Source organism: Bos indicus, chromosome 11, assembly GCF_029378745.1.
Source record: "Bos indicus isolate NIAB-ARS_2022 breed Sahiwal x Tharparkar chromosome 11, NIAB-ARS_B.indTharparkar_mat_pri_1.0, whole genome shotgun sequence".
In the NCBI taxonomy this organism is placed as follows: Eukaryota; Metazoa; Chordata; class Mammalia; order Artiodactyla; family Bovidae; genus Bos; species Bos indicus.
This window is the reverse complement of record NC_091770.1, coordinates 9396330-9414737: the sequence shown is the minus strand read 5'-3', so window position 1 is coordinate 9414737 and position 18408 is coordinate 9396330. Positions and strand designations below refer to the sequence as shown.

The 18408-nt window shown below is 42.1% G+C and overlaps 1 protein-coding gene across 1 annotated transcript in view; it reads right to left on the bottom strand.

Annotated features, from left to right (window-relative positions):
• TACR1 (tachykinin receptor 1) overlaps window positions 1–14317 on the bottom strand; it is a 189018-nt gene extending 174701 nt beyond the window's left edge. Inside the window, exon 1 of the mRNA XM_019969858.2 lies at window positions 13148–14317. Coding sequence (XP_019825417.2) covers window positions 13148–13536 — 389 coding nt within the window. The 5' untranslated portion in view covers window positions 13537–14317. The remainder of the gene's footprint in view (window positions 1–13147) is intronic.
• Window positions 14318–18408: the final 4091 nt, after the last annotated feature.

The window sequence follows — 18408 nt, the reverse complement described above, 5'->3', positions numbered from 1 at the left end:
GGGGAATGCTTCCCCTGCCTGATATTATAAGACAGGGCATATAAATCTGCCCCTTAACAACATTAATTAAACATACCAAAAGAAACCAGCAGTGTTACCTGAACCCTCATAATATGAAATTAAAATTGAAAGCTCATATTCGGGGGGTAATAAAGATAATATTAGTGATTTTAGCTATGGGCTTAAGAGGGTCTTTGTTGAAAGTCTTGTGCTAACTTTTGAAGGCATGATAAATTGAAGGCTAACTTTGTAGCAAATAGAACCCTCGATTTGCAGTTTAGTTGAAAATTTTCTCACAGATAAAAAAAAATTTTTTTTTTTAATATTGTTGGGCAAATCATTCTTTTAATATCATTTAGTGGCAGACCAGTTCTTAGGGGGAAATAAAACAACTGTCTCCGTCTTTGTCTTGCAAATCTCTGTAAATCAGAAATGCAAATACTGCGCACAATAACCTGAGGCTGAGTCAAAGGAGCTCAATCAGGTAAAACCTGAGACTGAAGGAAATAAAAGGAGAAAGCCTTTTGAAACTCAAACTACTGGAAAGGTTCCATCACCCCAAAGCTAATTCTCAGCTTCCTTAGGATCTTCCAAGGACAAATATATATCTTAAAAGTCTTACTACAAATAGTAAAGCCTTAACTATCTGAGCAAGTGAATTTAACTATTGCAGCTATTGTTTATAAACTTGTAAGTTTATCTCGTAATACCTGATTCAGAACATTTTAATTTTTTATCATGAAACCATAGGATATCTAGTTTTTCTGTTTATATGTCTGTGTACATTAAATATATAATACTTTCTGCTTAATGATATACCCAATTGAAGCAGAATTCCAGAGAATAGCAAGGAGAGATAAGAAAGCTTTCTTAAGTGAATAATGTAGGGAAATAGAGGAAAAAAGTAGAATGGGAAAGACTAGAGATCTCTTTAAGAAAACTGGAGACACCAAGGAAATATTTCATATAAAGATAGACACAAAAAAAGGACAAAAATGACAAGGACCTAGCAGAAGCAGAAGAGATTAAGAAGAAATGGCAAGAATACACAGAACATCTGTACGAAAAAGCTCTTAATGGCCCAGATAACCATGATGGTGTGGTCACTCTCTTAGAGCCAGACATCCTGGAGTGTGAAGTCAAATGGGCTTTAAGAAGCATTACTATGAATAAGTTAGTGAAAGTGATGAAATTCCAGCTGAACTATTTCAAATCCTAAAAGATGATGCTGTTAAAGTGCTGCACTCAATATGCCAGCAAATGTGGAAAACTCAGCAGTGGCCACAGTACTGGGGAAGGTCAGTTTTCATTCCAATCCCAAAGAAGGGCAATGCCAAGGGATGTTCAAATTACCATACAATTGCACTCATTTCACATACTAGCAAGATTATGCTCAAAATCCTTCAAGCTAGGGTTCAGTAGTATGTGAACTGAGAACTTCCAGATGTAGAAACTAGATTTGGAAAAGGCAGAGGAACCAGAGATCAAATTGCCAACATCTGCTGGATCATAGAAAAAGCAAGGGAATTCCAAAAAACATCTACTTCTGCTTCATTGACTACGCTAAAGCCTTTGACTGTGTGAATCACAACAAACTATGGAATATTCTTAAAGGAGGAGGCAGGAATATTCATAATGTGGAGGCAAATCACATTACCTGCCTCCTAAGGAACCTGTATGCAGGACCAGAAGCAACAGTTAGAACGGGATGTGGAACAGACTGGTTCCAAATTGGGAAAGGAGTACATCAAGGCTGCATATTGTCACCTTGCTTATTTAACTTATATGCAGAGTACATCATATGAAATGTTGGGCTGGGGGACTCACCAGCTGGAATCAAGATTACCTATAGAAATATCAACAACCTCATATATGCAGATGCTACCACTTTAATGGCAGAAAGTGAAGAGGAACTAAGGAGCTTCTTGATGAAGGTGAAAGAAGAGAGTGAAAAAGTTGGCTTAAAACTTAACAGTTAAAAATGAAGACCATGGCATCTGGTCCTACCACTTCATAGCAAATAGATAGGGTAAAAGTGGAAACAGTGTCAGATTTCACATTCTTGGCCTCCAAAATCAATGTGGACGGTGACTGCAGCCACAAAATTAAAAGACGCTGGCTCCTTGGAAGAAAAACTATGACAAACCTAGACAGCATATTAAAAAGCAGAGATATTACTTTGTCAAAAAAAGTTCCACATAGTCAAAGCTATGGTTTTACCAGTTGTCATGTACAGATATGAGAGGTGGACCAGAAGGAAAGCTGAGTGCTGAAGAATTGATGCTTTCCAACTGTGATACTAGAGAAAACTCTTGAGACTCCTTGTACAGCAAAGAGATTAAACCAGTCCACCCTAAAGGAAATTATCCCTGAATATTCATTGGAAGAATATTCATTGGGGCTGAAGCTCCAACACTTTGGCCACTTGATGTGAAGAACCGACTCACTGGAAAAGACCCTAATGCTGGGAAAGATTGGGGACAAAAGGAGAAGGGATGACAGAGAATGAGATGGTTGGATGGTGTCACTGATTCAGTGGACGTGAGTTTGAGCAAACTCCAGGAGAAAGACCGGGAAGCCTGACTTGCTGTAGTTCATGCGGCCGCAGAGAGTCAAACATGACTTAGCAACAGAAAAACAACACCAAATGGAGCATTGGTCACAGGACAAGAGAAAGTTGATATTTAACACATGCAACCTAGATTTATAAGAAAACTTCCAAGACTGAGAAGTGTTCAAAGGCAAAAGAAACACAACTTAACAAATTGAATATCAGTGAAACACAAGCAGCAAGTTAAGGTTCTTTGGTATGACCAAGTTCTCCCTCAAACATATAACACACAAATGAAGCTTAATGTGAGGGTGGTGTCTTTGGGACATGTAGGATGTGGGATGTGACATGTAATTTTGGAGATGGTATAAAAGAAAATGATTTGGTTTTTCTGGGCTGTAACACAGTTGACTCTTGGACAACGCAGGGATTAGAGGCACCAACCCTTGAAAATCCACAGTATTATTTATAGCCTGCCCTCTATTCCTCCATATTTGTGGGTTCAACCAATCGCTGACGGTGTAGAGCTATATTATTTACTATTGAAAAAACTGAATGGACTCATGCAATTCAAACTCCTGACATTCAAGAGTCAGCTGTATATAATATCCAAATACTTGGCTCTAGTAAAGAGTATGTGCATCTCCACAGATGGGAAGGATGCTGAATGGCATTTGGAAACAGGTTTGCTGACTCAATTAGAAGTATTTTATAGTTTATATTTATGGGGGGAGAGGGGAAAGATATAAATGTTTCATCTTGCTGCTGTTACACCTGATGTAGAAAGCCTCCAAGAGGATGCTGTGACAGAATAATGGTGTGTCGTGGGTTATTAGAGATTGCAGATTAGGAACTTTTCATGCAGTTCCATTCCTTTCCTTTTCCCTCTCTCCTTGCAACAATACTCCACAGGGCAACTTGTATTAATATCCTTTTTATCAGATGGGAAAATTGAGGCCCAGAGAGGTTAAGTATCTTGCCCATATTCACATAGCTAGTAAGTATAGAACCACTGTTGGAACCTTTCCTACACTGAACTCCATTATCAAAAGTCAGATGTAAGGTTATTGAAAGACATTCATATGTGAAAGACATGAAATGCACTCCACAGAGAGTCCCAAATATTAAATGGGCAGTTCACACATTAACACTCACACTGAGGTTTATGTCACATGGCTGTCATAAAGCCATTAAAGCATCTTTTCATCCCTGGGTTTCCTTATCCATAGAGCTTCATCAGATCAGATCAGATCAGTTGCTCAGTCGTGTCCGACTCTTTGCGACCCCATGAATCGCAGCACGCCAGGCCTCCCTGTCCACCACCAACTCCCAGAGTTCACCCAGACTCACGTCCATCAAGTCAGTGATGCCATTCAGCCATCTCATCCTCTGTCGTCCCCTTCTCCTCCTGCCCCCAGTCCCTCCCAGCATCAGAGTCTTTTCCAAAGAGTCAACTCTTCGCATGAGGTGGCCAAAGTACTGGAGTTTCAGCTTTAGCATCATTCCTTCCAAAGAAATCCCAGGGCTGATCTCCTTCAGAATGGACTGGTTGGATCTCTTTGCAGTCCAAGGGACTCTCAAGAGTCTTCTCCAACACTACAGTTCAAAAGCATCAATTCTTCGGCGCTCAGCCTTCTTCACAGTCCAACTCTCACATCCATACATGACGACAGGAAAAACCATAGCCTTGACTAGATGAACCTTTTTGGCAAAGTAATGTCTCTGCTTTTGAATATGCTATCTAGGTTGGTCATAACTTTCCTTCCAAGGAGTATGCATCTTTTAATTTCATGGCTGCAGTCACCATCTGTAATGATTTTGGAGCCCAGAAAAATAAAATCTGACACTGTTTCCACTGTTTCCCCATCTATTTCCCATGAAGTGGTGGGACCGGATGCCATGATCTTCATTTTCTGAATGTTGAGCTTTAAGCCAACTTTTCCACTCTCCACTTTCACTTTCATCAAGAGGCTTTTGAGTTCCTCTTCACTTTCAGCCATAAGGGTGGTGTCATCTGCATATGTGAGGTTATTGATATTTCTCCGGGCAATCTTGATTCCGGCTTGTGTTTCTTCCAGTCCAGCATTTCTCATAGTCCTTCCGAAAGTTGGAAACACAGCTTCTAAAGGTGGCAAATCAGTTTCTAAAGTAAGTCAGTTTCCCAGTCTGTCCTCAAGGTCTATGACTTCCTTAGGCCACTCTGCTGAAATGTTCCTGTGTCTGTGATGGTATTTTAATATGGTATAGTCTAGGTGTTCAACAAATACTGTAGATACAGCACTTGGAGGGCTGGATGGAGGACAGATTTTGCTGGTCCTGCCTCAGGAAAGACAAGTAAAGCAGAGACAAGTAAAACACCCTCTTGCTAGCAAGGGTGTTGAAGAAAAAGCCAGTGGGATGGCAATAGTTAGACCACAAAAGGGTCCATGAAATACCTCAGAGTTTTCAGTATGCCTTGATAGATTGGAGCTAAAGGAGAAAGGATAAACACCTCTCTCAATCAAAGGTATTCTTCTGGGGTATAATACCTGTTGGGGACAGGGTGTGGGTTGGGAATCCAGTGGGGACCAGTCAAGTGAAGTCTGGAAGAGACAGGTGAATTAGAACATGTAGTTATTCTTGAACAGGGGTTTGAAACCAAAAATTTTCTATTTTGTAGCAAAACATCATGGTAGACAGAAATTTGGTCTGATTTTTCTTTTCTTCAAGGCATAGGATCATAGGTGTGCTTTGAAGTCTGTCTGATGTCTGGTTTTCAGATTTTGGTTGGTGCATGCAGAAGAGAAGTACAGTCATATCAACCACTATATACACACTTTAATAAGTTCCTATTCTGTGCCAGGTAACAGGAAACCAGATAAAGCATTCCTATTTTCATGGTGCTTGCAATTTAGTGGGTGGGAGGGTGTGGGAAAGATCAACAAGTTACAGAGAGTTGCATAAACGATATATAAATATCCTGCATGAATGACAGGAATACACAGGAAGGACACCTCACTAGACCTGCAGATTAAGGTCAGCTTCTTAGTAGAGGCAGCGCCTGAACTAAGTCTAAGAAGACAAAGTCAAGAGGTAGTACACCAGCCCTACAGCAGGCGGATCTGGACAAGGTAACGGTAATAGGGTAATGCTCAGTTCTGGGCATTATTTAAACTCTCAGTTAAAAGGACCACAGGGCTTCCCTGGTGCTTCAACCGGTAAAGAATCAGCCTGCAATGCAGGAGACCTGGGTTTGATCCTTGGGTTGGGAAGATCCCCTGGAGAAGGGAAAGGCTATCCACTCCAGTATTCTGGCCTGGAGAATTCCACGGACTGTATAGTCCATGGGGTCACAAACAGTCAGACACGTCTGAGCGACTTTGACTTGAGCAAATGGGAATAGCAAGTAGAGACAATGAGGATGGAAAGATGAAGGAACTAGGGACAGTTAACCAAAATAGAGAAGCTTCAGGATGGATCTATCAGAGATATGGCCACAGGGAAGAGGCATTATATTAGTAAGGGCAGCCCCAAATCAGGGTCATTATTCTTTCAACAAAAGGAATGATTTTATAAAGCTTCAAAATGGAATGAATTTAACAAATGAGACAACTTGAGTAAAATATTTAAGCAGAATTTGATCTTCTTACAATGATGCTATTTAGAAGGTTGTGGGGTTGAATTATTATCGGAGTGAAAATTTGTTAAAAGGGCTCTAACATCCTCTCTGAAACAGTAGGACCCTTATATCACTTTTCTTAGACTATACTGAATTCAAAGGCCACCTTGAGCAGGAGCGTACAGGCAGATGTCTAAGGCACATGAATGCAAGTTGCATGGGTCTCCAAGTTACTAGGGAGTGGCGAGTATGAGGATGATACTAAAAGAAATTGTTTTTAATAGTCTATCCAAAGTAGAAACAAAATCCCCATTGGTATCGAGGCTTAGATGAGACAGTGTATTGGAGAACATGCCCCATAAGGTACCATTATAAACTGTATTAATATAAAATCCTCTTTCTAGTTTCCAGGTGACAAACATGACTAAATCATTATGATGGTCCCCAATCCAATGCTCTTGAAGTTTACTTTAAAAACCCAAACTTCACATTGTTTTCTCTGTACTTTGCTGTTTATTTCCTCTTCCCCTCCTCTTCCTTTTCTTTATTTTACTCTAAGCCTTTCCCACATTCCCAAGGGTAGACCATTCCTTTGTCTCCGAACTCCCTCTGCATGGTACTAACTGCATTGGGTTATAATGGTGTTCGTAACTTTGTTGATAGTTGAAGATTGAGAGCAGATGGGCAAAGGCAATATTTTACTGCATTAGCATCTGGTACATAGTAAGTGCTCAATAAAGCTTTGCTGAATGGACAAATGGATGAATAAGAGGCCATTTCCCTCATTGCATCTAATTTTATCCACCCCCACCCCCACTTCATACTGTGCTGACACTGTCTCTAACAGCTCACCAATGTTCTCTAATTGCCAAAACTAATGTCATCATCCTTGGATTCTAATGATACTATAATATAACCCATCATAACTCACCTCTCTTAATTTTTGTCACTCCACGTATTCTGATTATTCCACTACCTCTCTGTTTCTTATTTTCTCCCTTCTAATACCTGGTAGAACATTTCCATGAATCCCTGGCTTCTTTTCCGGAAACATATATAGGTAAAAGAGATATTCTCTACTTTCAAATTTCCAATAAGCCATCTGTTCAGAAAATTCCTAAATATAGATTTTGTTTCCCTAGGTTCTTCTCTAGCCCCACCTCTCAAATTGCTTGTTGGGCATTTCAAACTTATCATTATATTTTCACATAAAATCCAACAAAAACTATACTCATTTTCTTCTGACCAACTCCTCCATCCATTTCTTGATTCACTTGTGAATTCACTCAAATTGAGTCAGCCTGTCATTCTCCCCAAATACTTCGCAACTTTTTATTTCCATATTGCTGTTGTATAGTTTGTTTTACCTAAAATATCACCTTTCCTTAACATCTTCTTTAAAAATCTTATACAATCTTCAAGACTCAAATCAGTTATCACCTTTTGAAGCCTTTCTTGATCATCACTGCTAGATTACCTCCTGCCTCCTCACTCCTATAGAATTTGTACAATACTTATGAAACCTATCATGTAACACCTTATGTTATAGTTACCTTTAAATCATTATGTATCATAAGCCCTTTGAGGGAAAGCATGAGGCCCTGATTCAGGAACCACGTACCTGGTGGCACCATCCCTTGATGGACTGGAGATCTTTTTCCAGTTTAACAGTGAGTGTTTCTCGCTTACAATCTTTATTCTACTATTTTCTAATTGAACAACAGTAATAGTAGTCAAGTGGTCCTATGATGTGCTTTTACATTGAAAATTACTCTTTATTTTCCCCCAGTTGAACCCATATATGTTTCTGACAGCCAACCCCCCACCCCCACCAAAACAAGGGCTTTGACCATTCAGGACCCTGGGGGCTCCTATGATTTGGGAAAGGATGTGGCAAGGGCAGGGGGGCAACTCCAAAGCAGGTGGGCAGCAGACCTCTCCAGGAAAGGTCCTGCAGCCAAATGGTTCATCCGAGATGTAAAAAACTCAAGAAGGTCTGTATCGACCCTTATATTCAAGATTCATGATTTGAAAAGACAGGATCAGTTACCAGGGATGAACTTCTAGTGAATGAACATTCTCAGCAACACCTGGGTGCTTAGTCATGGACTGTAAGATCTATCTAATGCTTGGGGCTGGTGCACTGGGATGACCCAGAGGGATGGTACAGGGAGGGAGGTGGGAGGGGGGTTCAGGATGGGGAACACGTGTACACCCATGGTGGATTCATGTTGATGTATGGCAAAACCAACACAGTATTGTAAAGTAATTAGCCTCCAATTAAAATAAATAAATTTAAATTAAAAAAAAATAAATTAGTGGAAAGACTTGCCTCTGGGTGTGATGGAGAAGGACTGCCCTGAGATATACAATGGGGTCCAAGTCTGTCACCAAGGTGAGGTTCAAGGACAGACTGCAGGTCTAGCAGAGACTTGGGAAGCAGGCTGTTTAGACTTGTAGCTGAGTACGACTGGGAGTGGGATCGAGACCAGGGAATCAGTAAGCAGAGTTTTGTTATTTATGCATGTCTTGGTTCCTCTTTTAATCTCTCAGAGAGTTCATTCCCTCTTTTACCTTCAATCGTTACCCCTATATGAGGAAATATTTTTTTGGTCCTCAACAAATTTCATATTGTCCAGAGACCATCATCATTTGGATGTTTTCTTTCACTCAAATACAATATATCTATTTAGACCCAGTCTGAGAAGTAAGCAACATTTACCTTTCATTTGCTGAAATTAAAACAGCCCCTGCCAGGTAAAGAAACAGTGTTATCAGACTAGCACTTTTCTGAGCCTCTGGCTGCTGTGAGCTGGGTTCCAAGTCAGGTTCCCATTCGCTTCTACTGCCCCTCTTGTGGGGCTTAAGGATTGGTTCCCCCTCCTCTCTTCTTGGATGCTGCTTCACAGAACTGGACCCAGTCATCGTCACTGGCTCCTGAGGAGCGAAGGTGCCCCTCTCAGCGTCTTCCAACTTCCAATTTCATGAAACATCACACACATACCTTTTAGTTTTTAAAATACGAATTTTAAAATTTTGTTTTGAGTGGGAGAAATTACAGAGTTTTAAAAAGAAAAATCCTTGGTATTTGTTGGAGTTTAATTAGTAAACCTAATATTATTTAGTATATTTGTCTCTGCAACGTTAAAAAATTCTAGGTAACCATTGCCTTCAGTAAATGGGTATTCTTTCTGAAGGGACTCTCATTATCTCTCTCTGTCTCTCTCCCTTCACTCTATGGAAAATTTACAGGAAAGACTGAAATCAGTTCTACCATCTGCAGCTCAAGTCTCTTTCTCTGCCTACACTTTGTTTCTAGAAGGAAAATGGGCAAAGCTTACCAAGACAGTTTGACCCAGCTATTCAACTTTCAGGAGTTTATTCTATGAAAAGAACAAGGGATGCTCTCAGATTTCTGTCAAGAATATTAATTTCACAGTTACCTGTAATCATTCAAAATGGAAACAATATACATCTAAAACTAGAAGAATGATTAAATAAATGATTATAGCTATGCAATATAATGCATCCTTTAAAAATCTTATTTTGAAAACTATTTCCTGATTTGGAAAATGAAACAAAACAAAACACACACAAAAAAACAACCATTGAAACTGTTTTTATTATGATCCAAAATGTATATTGAATATGAGTGACTCTATGTGGCATAAGTAACACAAAAAAGTAAGTATAGCGTTCCAGACCTGTATCTAGTTTTCTGTATTGGAATGGTAGATTGTTTACACTTTTTAAAATGGAGGTCTTGGAAATACAGCCTTGAGGCCTGACTACCTTGAAAATAGCTATAAACCCTGAGGGTGCCATTGATAATGTTCTTCCAAATGTTTTTATAGGAGCATGTATTATTTTATTTGCTCATTCATTTAATCAGTAAGCATATAGTGACTGCTAAGTACCAAGTACTCTTCTTCATTCTGAGGAGATAAAAGTAAACAAAACAGAAAAGACATGCTCCTTGCTCTGCCCAGGGTTTAGAATTCTTTAAAATTAGGAAGAAGCATTCTTTAAAATCTCATTTCATTTGGCCCAGTAATTTTATTTCTGGGAATCTACCCTAAGGAAACAATCAAGAAAACAAAATAAAATTATCATACAGAATTAGCAGATTCTCAACAGTAGGGAGATGGTTAAAGTAATAATAGCACATTCATATAATGGAATAATATTAAGAGGAAGCCACTACCATTATGTTACTGAAGAGTGTTAATAACATGAGAAAATATTATTCATGTTTTCCATTAATATCAATGGAAAAAAATAACCTACCAAATTACCTAGAATCTTACTTCAATAATGTAATGAAATAGTCATAAAAAGAGAAATTCAAATGTTAACAGGTGTTACTTTTGCATGGTGGAGTCGTGGGTGATTTGCATTTTTGTGTCTATGTTCTTCATGAACAAGGTTTAATTTTACAATCAGGAAAACCATGTTGCTTTTATTTTTTAAGATAATTCAAAGATGACCTGTTAAAAATTCAAGGAGCATACAAAAAGGTAATTTAACATTTCCTCCAAGTCTGCATTGCCATGGCGGAGTAAAGAAGAAATCATTCATATGGAGGCCTCTTCCTCTCTAAAACACTCTAGGGAAAGAATGGATGACCATGCCTGTAGGGGAGCTAGATTCACTGGAGGGCCTAAGGGGATTAATTCACTCTGCTCACGAGGCTGAGCAAGGAAAAACAGAAGGAGCATTGGAGAACCTAGAGACACAGCCTTGAGGCAGCATCCCTAACTCTCCTTGAACTCTAACCCTGAGCATGCCGTTGATAACCTGCACATCAGGCACAAGTGGCATTTCTTGTCATTTCCCTCAGCTCTGACACCAGAGACCTTCTGATCTTACTGAGGGTGTCACAGAGAGTCAGGGTCCTGTGTGTGGTTTGCCTAGAGACAAACAGTGGAGTCTGAGATGTCAGAGTCAAGGCAGCCAAAATCAGGCTCCTTTCGCAACCCACTGTGAAGACCTTGACCCTGAACCCTACCCCTCACCTTCTAAGCGCAAAGAGAAAGAGAAGAGCTATGGAGCATGTCATTGCTGTTTAAGCCAGAGCAGGAGAGCTGTCTGCTGGGGCTCCATCAGCTACTGAATGCTTGGGCTCACACTGACTGTCGGGTCTCCCTTGAGCTCACAAGTACCCAATGAAGTAAAAATATCAACTTTCCCTCTAAGTTAGGGATAATCAAGATAGTATGTGTAAAGCTGAAATGGCATCAGGCTTCACTGCATCAGTTATGCATCATGCTGTGAGTTTTCTAAGTTTAAGGGGGCTGAGAAGTTAAGGGAGCAAGTCACTGCAGAAAGACTTACAGGTGTATCTGACATCCAGCAAAACAAATATCTAAAAACCAGAGTAGCGTAAGAGAGACATTCTCAAAAAATTCATTTCAGTACCACTTTGAGTAATTGGTTCCTCTCCTACATTTAAAATATAAATTGACTCACCACAATTTATTTTTCACATTACATATTAAGCACATAAGAGTTGCATAAAGGGAATTTAAAAATCAGCATTTGGATATCACTGCAAAAGAAACATAGTTTCCTCTGATTTAAAAAGAGATTTGGCTATAGAATCCGCTCAAATCAATTACAAATTTTATGCAAAAGAGTTCAATAATTTTGGGAAAAAATTTTTGAAGCTTTTCTCATAGCTTCTTCTTTGGGTTTCTCATATTTATTTATCTCAGCAAGGCCATCAGAAGGACCCATTTCAAAATCACAGTGGCAGGTGTTTTAAGCATACCTCCACATCCTAGGTAAACATTTAACACTTGTGAACCTATAGATATACACATTAGAGACCTAGGGCACTCACAAAAAGTCAATACAAATAGAGCTATGCTCTAATAATTAGTTTTCCATCATGCCACCTTAGGACCCACTTGAAAATGCCAGCATTTTCACTATTAATCAGCTTCTGGAACCCTAGCCTGTCGAATGCAGGAAAAAGCTCTCAATTGCCTTTGATTGCCTTTGCCAAGCATGTTTCTCTATGGATACAGACAGTCTAAAAACATTGACCTTACATGGCAAGAGAAATTTTGAAAAACTCCTGGATCCCTATATGTGGAGTTCCTTAAGAACAACATAGCTGCCTCTCATTCCTGAATGAGAACTCCTAGCAGCATAGACAGAGCTTAATTAGAATTCTGCATTTTATGATTCTAATGGAATGCTCTTAACATCCAAATAATATTAGAGGGGTAAGACGGGAGCAAAAAGCCCCTGAATCTTCAGGAAAAAGTGAAAATGAGGAATTTTGCCTACATGTACTCAAAATTGGAAAGCATCCAAAGGCTGAACAGCAGAAGAGCAGCCCTGCAAGGATTCACAGTACCCCAGTCAGGGGCCAGACCCTTGGCTATACCCTGGGTATCCCCTTTAGGCTGTAAAGGCAGAAGACAGAAGGAATATATGGAAAGAAGCAAAGCAGGAGTTGAAAGGAAAAATGTCAGGGAGATGAGTGGGGAAGGGGAAAAAAAGAGTTAAATGAAGAAAAAAAAGGGGGGGATGTTTCCAGGCGGCTCAGTGGTAAAGAATCTACCTGCCAATGCAGGAGATGCAAGTTCACTCCCTATGTGGGAACAATGCACTGGAGAAGAGAACGGCAACCCACTCCAGTATTCTTGCCTGGAAAATCCCATGGACAGAGGGGCCTGGCGGGCTACAATCCATGGGGTTGCAAAGAGTCGGACACGACTGAGTGATTGCACACACATATGTACATGTAATGGAAAAGAGACAGAAAAATGGAAAGGAGTAGAAAAGGAAAGAGAGACAGAAAAGAAAAGCATCAGATAAGATTAAAATCCCCCATCAACAACTGACTCGGCTAGCTGTCAGTACAAATCCAGTGGTGCAAGTGGTCAATCTCCACCTTGAACCATGCACTATTCCACCCTGAAGCTCCATAGCAATGCTATCTTCCTTTAAAGATACTTTTTCCCTTTTTCCACAAAGGTCAAGCTCACCTATCGAAGGCCACAGCCGTCATGGAGTAAATACTGGCAAAGACAGCAGCAATGGGGAAGAAGTTGTGGAATTTGCAGTAGAACAGGCCATAGTACCACTCATTGTGGACTGCGTAGGTGAAGTTCACCACTGTATTGAATGCAGCCATGGAGGCCTCTGCGAAGGCCAGGTTCACCAGGAAGTAGTTAGTAACTGTCCTCATTCTCTTGTGGGCCAAGATGATCCACATAACCACCACGTTGCCCACCACGGAGGTCACCACGATGACAGTGTAGGCAGCTGCCCAAAGGACAATTTGCCAGGCTGGCTGCACAAACTGGTTAGGCTCCGAGATGTTGGTGGAGATGTTTGGGAAGAGGTCTGAGTCCACTGGGAGGACGTTATCCATTCTTCTGCTAAGTGATTAAGCCCTTCTCTCTATACACACACAGACCCTTTTGCAGCAGGGTCCTGAGCCCTGTTTAACCCAGACGGGAGGGCTCGTAGGCGCTTTCTGGACAGAACCCCTTCCTTACAAGAAGACTTGATGCTCAAATAAAATCTTCTAGATGTGCTGTATATCCTTGGCTTTGAATTCCTCCACTTTTAAGCTTCAGGAAGCACTTGAGTTCTGTAATCTGCAAACAGCGTCTCTCCCGCGTTGAGCTGGAACAGAGAAAGAAATTCCACGGGTCACGGTTGCAGGAGGCAGGAGACACCCCCCCACCTTACTGCACCTGCTGCTGCTTCCAAGTGCTGTTCTTCCTGCCTGTAGCGAGAAAGGCAAAGCCCTATGCTGCGTGAGGACTTGGGGGCGAAGATAAGGCTGGGAGGTATTAGTCACAGCACGACCTGTAAAAGTCAGAGTCTATGGCCGGGATTCTGGGGCCCTGGGTCCAGCTGGAGATTTTTTTCCTCTGCTTTCATTACCGCCGCCGCCGCTGCCGCCGCCGCCGCCTGCAGCTTTGCAGGCGCCTCTTGGCTCAAGTCCTGCTCAGCTTGGGAGTTAGCAGAACCTTGGCAGGCTGCGCCCGAGGTCTTTATAACAGGCTGTAGCGACGTCACCGAGAAGGGGCAGTACCTGGGCTGCGTACTCGCCGGCCCTCTTTCACAGGGCCGCAGCTGCACTATCTGTTGACAACCGGCTCACTGCACCATCACAGCCACCAAGCCTTTTGCTGCTACCTGCTGTGGGAGTCTGCAAACCGTGCGTGCTCCCAACACAATCCTGGAGGGGGCGCTAGCTAGGTCGCCCTGGAGTAACTGCGCCAGATGGGGTCCGCTGCTGCAAGCACAGATGAACCAAAGGGGAAAAGAAGGATTTGGGAAGGAGCTGCAGGGATGGACACCCAACATCCAAAGAGGGCGGGAATGCTGCCGTAACTCTGCAGAGGCCCCTGCCTCTGGCGGTTGGTGTTGGCGATGTGTGGGGATAACGTGCCGACGCTGCGCTCCCCACCTCGCTCCAGCCCGAAACACTCCCCAAATACTTAGTTCCTTTCACTAGTAGACCGAATCCCTGGGAGGAAGTGATAGTTTCTAAGCTTTGGAGAACATCTTCCTCAGCTCCCCTGGGAGCTTGGCCCCTTGCTCCGTGAAAAGCCCCAGCTAAGCTCTCCAGATGAGGCCCCTGCGCAGGCAGTGGGGACTGGGCTGAGCTCTCTGCTAAAACCAGTGTGTTTCCCAGACGCGCAGCTCTGGGCTCTCTGCCAGCACCCCCTGTCTCGAGTTCGCGGTCCAGCAACCTGCAGCCTCTGCCTCTGAGCCTCCCGGGACTGTGGGCCAGAGCCCATCCCCGGTAGCGTCGGGGATTCGTCTTCCTCTCACCAACCCGCTGCCAAGTTTGCATAAGCACTGGAGGAGAGGTCCGCCAGTCTTCGCTCCCCACTCCATACCCAGCCCTGGCGGGCTTTTAAGACCTTGTCTCCTACTCCAAGGCCATTTCAAATGGCCAAGCTGGAACAGGGTCCAGAGAAGCAGTAGGAAGGGTTCCCCAGTAGTTCAGTTCAGTTCACTCGCTCAGTCCTGTCCGACTCTTTGCGACCTCATGCAGGCCAGGCCTCCCTGTCCATCACCAACTTCCGGAGTTTATCCAAACTCATGTCCACTGAGGCGGTGATGCCATCCAACGATCTCATCCTCTGTCGTCCCCTTCTCCTCCTGCCTTCAATCTTTCCCAACATCAGGGTCTTTTCAAATGAGTCAGCACTTCGCATCAGGTGGCCAAAATATTGGAGTTTCAGCTTCAACATCAGCCCTTCCAATAAACACCCAGGACTGATTTCCTTTAGGATGGACTGGTTTGATCTCCTGCAGTCCAGGGGACTCTCAAGAGTCTTCTCCAACACCACAGTTCAAAAGCATCAATTCTTCGGTGCTCAGCATCCATACATGACCACAGGAAAAACCATAGCCTTGACTAGACAGACCTTTGTTGACAAAGTAATGTCTCTGCTTTTCAATATCCTCTCTAGGTTGGTCATAACTGTCCTTCCAAGGAATAAGCATCTTTTAATTTCATGGCTGCAATCACCATCTGCAGTGATTTTGGAGCCCAGAAAAATTAAGTCAGCCACTGTTTCCCCATCTATTTGCCATGAAATGATGGGACCAGGTGCCATGATCTTAGTTTTCTGAATGTTGAGCTTTAAGCCAACTTTTTCACTCTCCTCTTTCACTTTCATCAAGAGGCTCTTTAGTTCTTCTTCACTTTCTGCCATAAGGGTGGTATCATCTGCATATCTGAGGTTATTGATATTTCTCCCAGCAATCTTGATTCCAGCTTATGCTTCATCCAGCCTGGCGTTTCTCATGATGTACTCTGCATATAAGTTAAATAAGTAGGGTGACAATATACAGCCTTGACATACTCCTTTGCCTATTTGGAACCAGTCTGTTGTTCCATGTCCAGTTCTAACTGTTGCTTCCTGACCTGCATACAGGTTTCTCAAGAGGCAGGTTAAGTGGTCTGGTATTCCCATCCCTTGAAGAATTTTCCACAGTTATTGTGATTCACACAAAGACTTTGGCATAGTCAATAAAGCAGAAATAGATGTTTTTCTGGAACTCTCTTGCTTTTTCGATGCTCCAGAGGATGTTGGCAATTTGATCTCTGGTTCCTCTGCCTTTTCTAAAGCCAGCTTGAACAACTGGAAGTTCATTGTTCATGTACTGCTGAAGCCTGGCTTGGAGAATTTTGAGCATTACTTTACTAGCGTGTGAGATGAGTGCAATTGTGCGGTAGTTTGAGTGTTCTTTGGCCTTGCTTTTCTTTGGGATTGGAATGAAAACTGACCTTTTCCAGTCCTGTGGCCACTGCTGAGTTTTCCAAATTTGCTGGCATGCTGGGTGCAGCACTTTCACAGCATCATCTTTCAGGATTTGAAATAGCTCAACTGGAATTCCATCACCTCCACTAGCCTTGTTCATAGTGATACTTCCTAAGGCCCACTTGACTTCACATTCCAGGATGTCTGGCTCTAGGTCAGTGATCGCACCTTCATGGTTATCTGGATCGTGAAGATCTTTTTTGTACAGTTCTATTGTGTATTCTTGACACCTCTTCTTAATATCTTCTGCTTCTGTTAGGTCCCTACAATTTCTGTCCTTTATTGAGCCCATCTTTGCATGAAATGTTCCCTTAGTATCTCTAGTTTTCTTGAAGAGATCTCTAGTCTTTCCTATTCTATTGTTTTCCTCTATTTCTTTGCATTGATTGCTGAGGAAGGCTTTTTTATCTCTCCTTGCTATTCTTTGGAACTCTGCATTGAAATGAGTATATCTTTCCTTTTCTCCTTTGCCTTTCACTTCTCTTCTTTTCACAGCTGTTTGTAAGGCCTCCTCAGACAGATATTTTGCTTTTTTGCATTTCTTTTCCATGGGGATGGTCTTGATCCCTGTCTCCTGTACAATGTCATGAACCTCTGTCCATAGTTCATCAGGCACTCTGTCTATCAGATCTAGGCCCTTAAATCTATTTCTCACTTCCACTGTATAGTCATAAGGGATTTGATTTAGGTCATACCTGTGAATGGTCTAGTGGTTTCCCCCACTTTCTTCAATTTAAATCTGAATTTGGCAACAAGGAGTTCATGATGTGAGCCACAGTCAGCTCCCGGTCTTGTTTTTGCTGACTGTATAGAGCTTCTCTCCATCTTTGGCTGTAAAGTTATAATCAATCTGATTTTGGTGTTGACCATCTGGTGATGTCCATGTGTAGAGTCTTCTCTTGTGTTGTTGGAAGAGAGTGTTTGCTATGACCAATGCATTCTCTAGGCAAAACTCAGTTAGCCTTTGCACTGTTTGTTTCTGTACTCCAAGGTCAAATTTGCCTGTTACTCCAGGTATTTCTTGTCTTCCTACTTTTGCATTCCAGTCCCCTATGATGAAAAGGACATCTTTTTTGGGTGTTAGTTCTAAAAGGTCTTGTAGGTCTTCATAGAACTGTTCAACCGCACCTTCTTTGGCATTACTGGTCGGGGCATAGACTTGAATTATTGTGATATTGAATGGTTTGCCTTGGAAATGAACAGAGATCATTCTGTCGTTTTTGAGATTGCATCTAAGTACTGCATTTTGGACTCTTTTGTTGACCATGATGACTACTCCATTTCTTCCAAGGGATTCCTGCCCAGAGTAGTAGATATAATGGTCATCTGAGTTAAATTCACTCATTCCAGTCCATCTTAGTTCACTGATTCCTAGAATGTTGACGTTCAGTCATGCCATCCACTGTTTGACCACTTCCAATTTGCCTTGATTCATGGACCTGACATTCCAGGTTCCTATGCAATATTGCTCTTTACAGCATTGGACCTTGCTTCCATCACCAGTCACATCCACAACTGGGTATTGTTTTTGCTTTGGCTCCATCCTTTCCTTCTTTCTGGAGTTATTTCTCCACTGATCTCCAGTAGCATATTGGGCACCTGTCCAACTGGGCATATTGGGCACCAGAAGCATATTGGGCTTCCCTGTCCTTCACTATCTCCCTCAATTTGCTCAAACTCACGTCCATTGAGTTGGTGATGCAATCCAACCATGTCATCGCCTGTCGTCCCCTTCTCCTCCTGCCTTCCATCTTTCCCAGGATCAGGGTCTTTTCAAATTAGTCAGTTCTTTTCATCTGATGGCCAAAGTATTGGAGTTCCAGCTTCAGCATCAGTCCTTCCAATGAATATTCAGGGTTGCTTTCCTTTAGGATGGACTGGTTTGGTCTCCTTGCAGTCCAAGGGACTCTCAAGAGTCTTCTCCGACACCACAGTTCAAAAGCATCAATTCT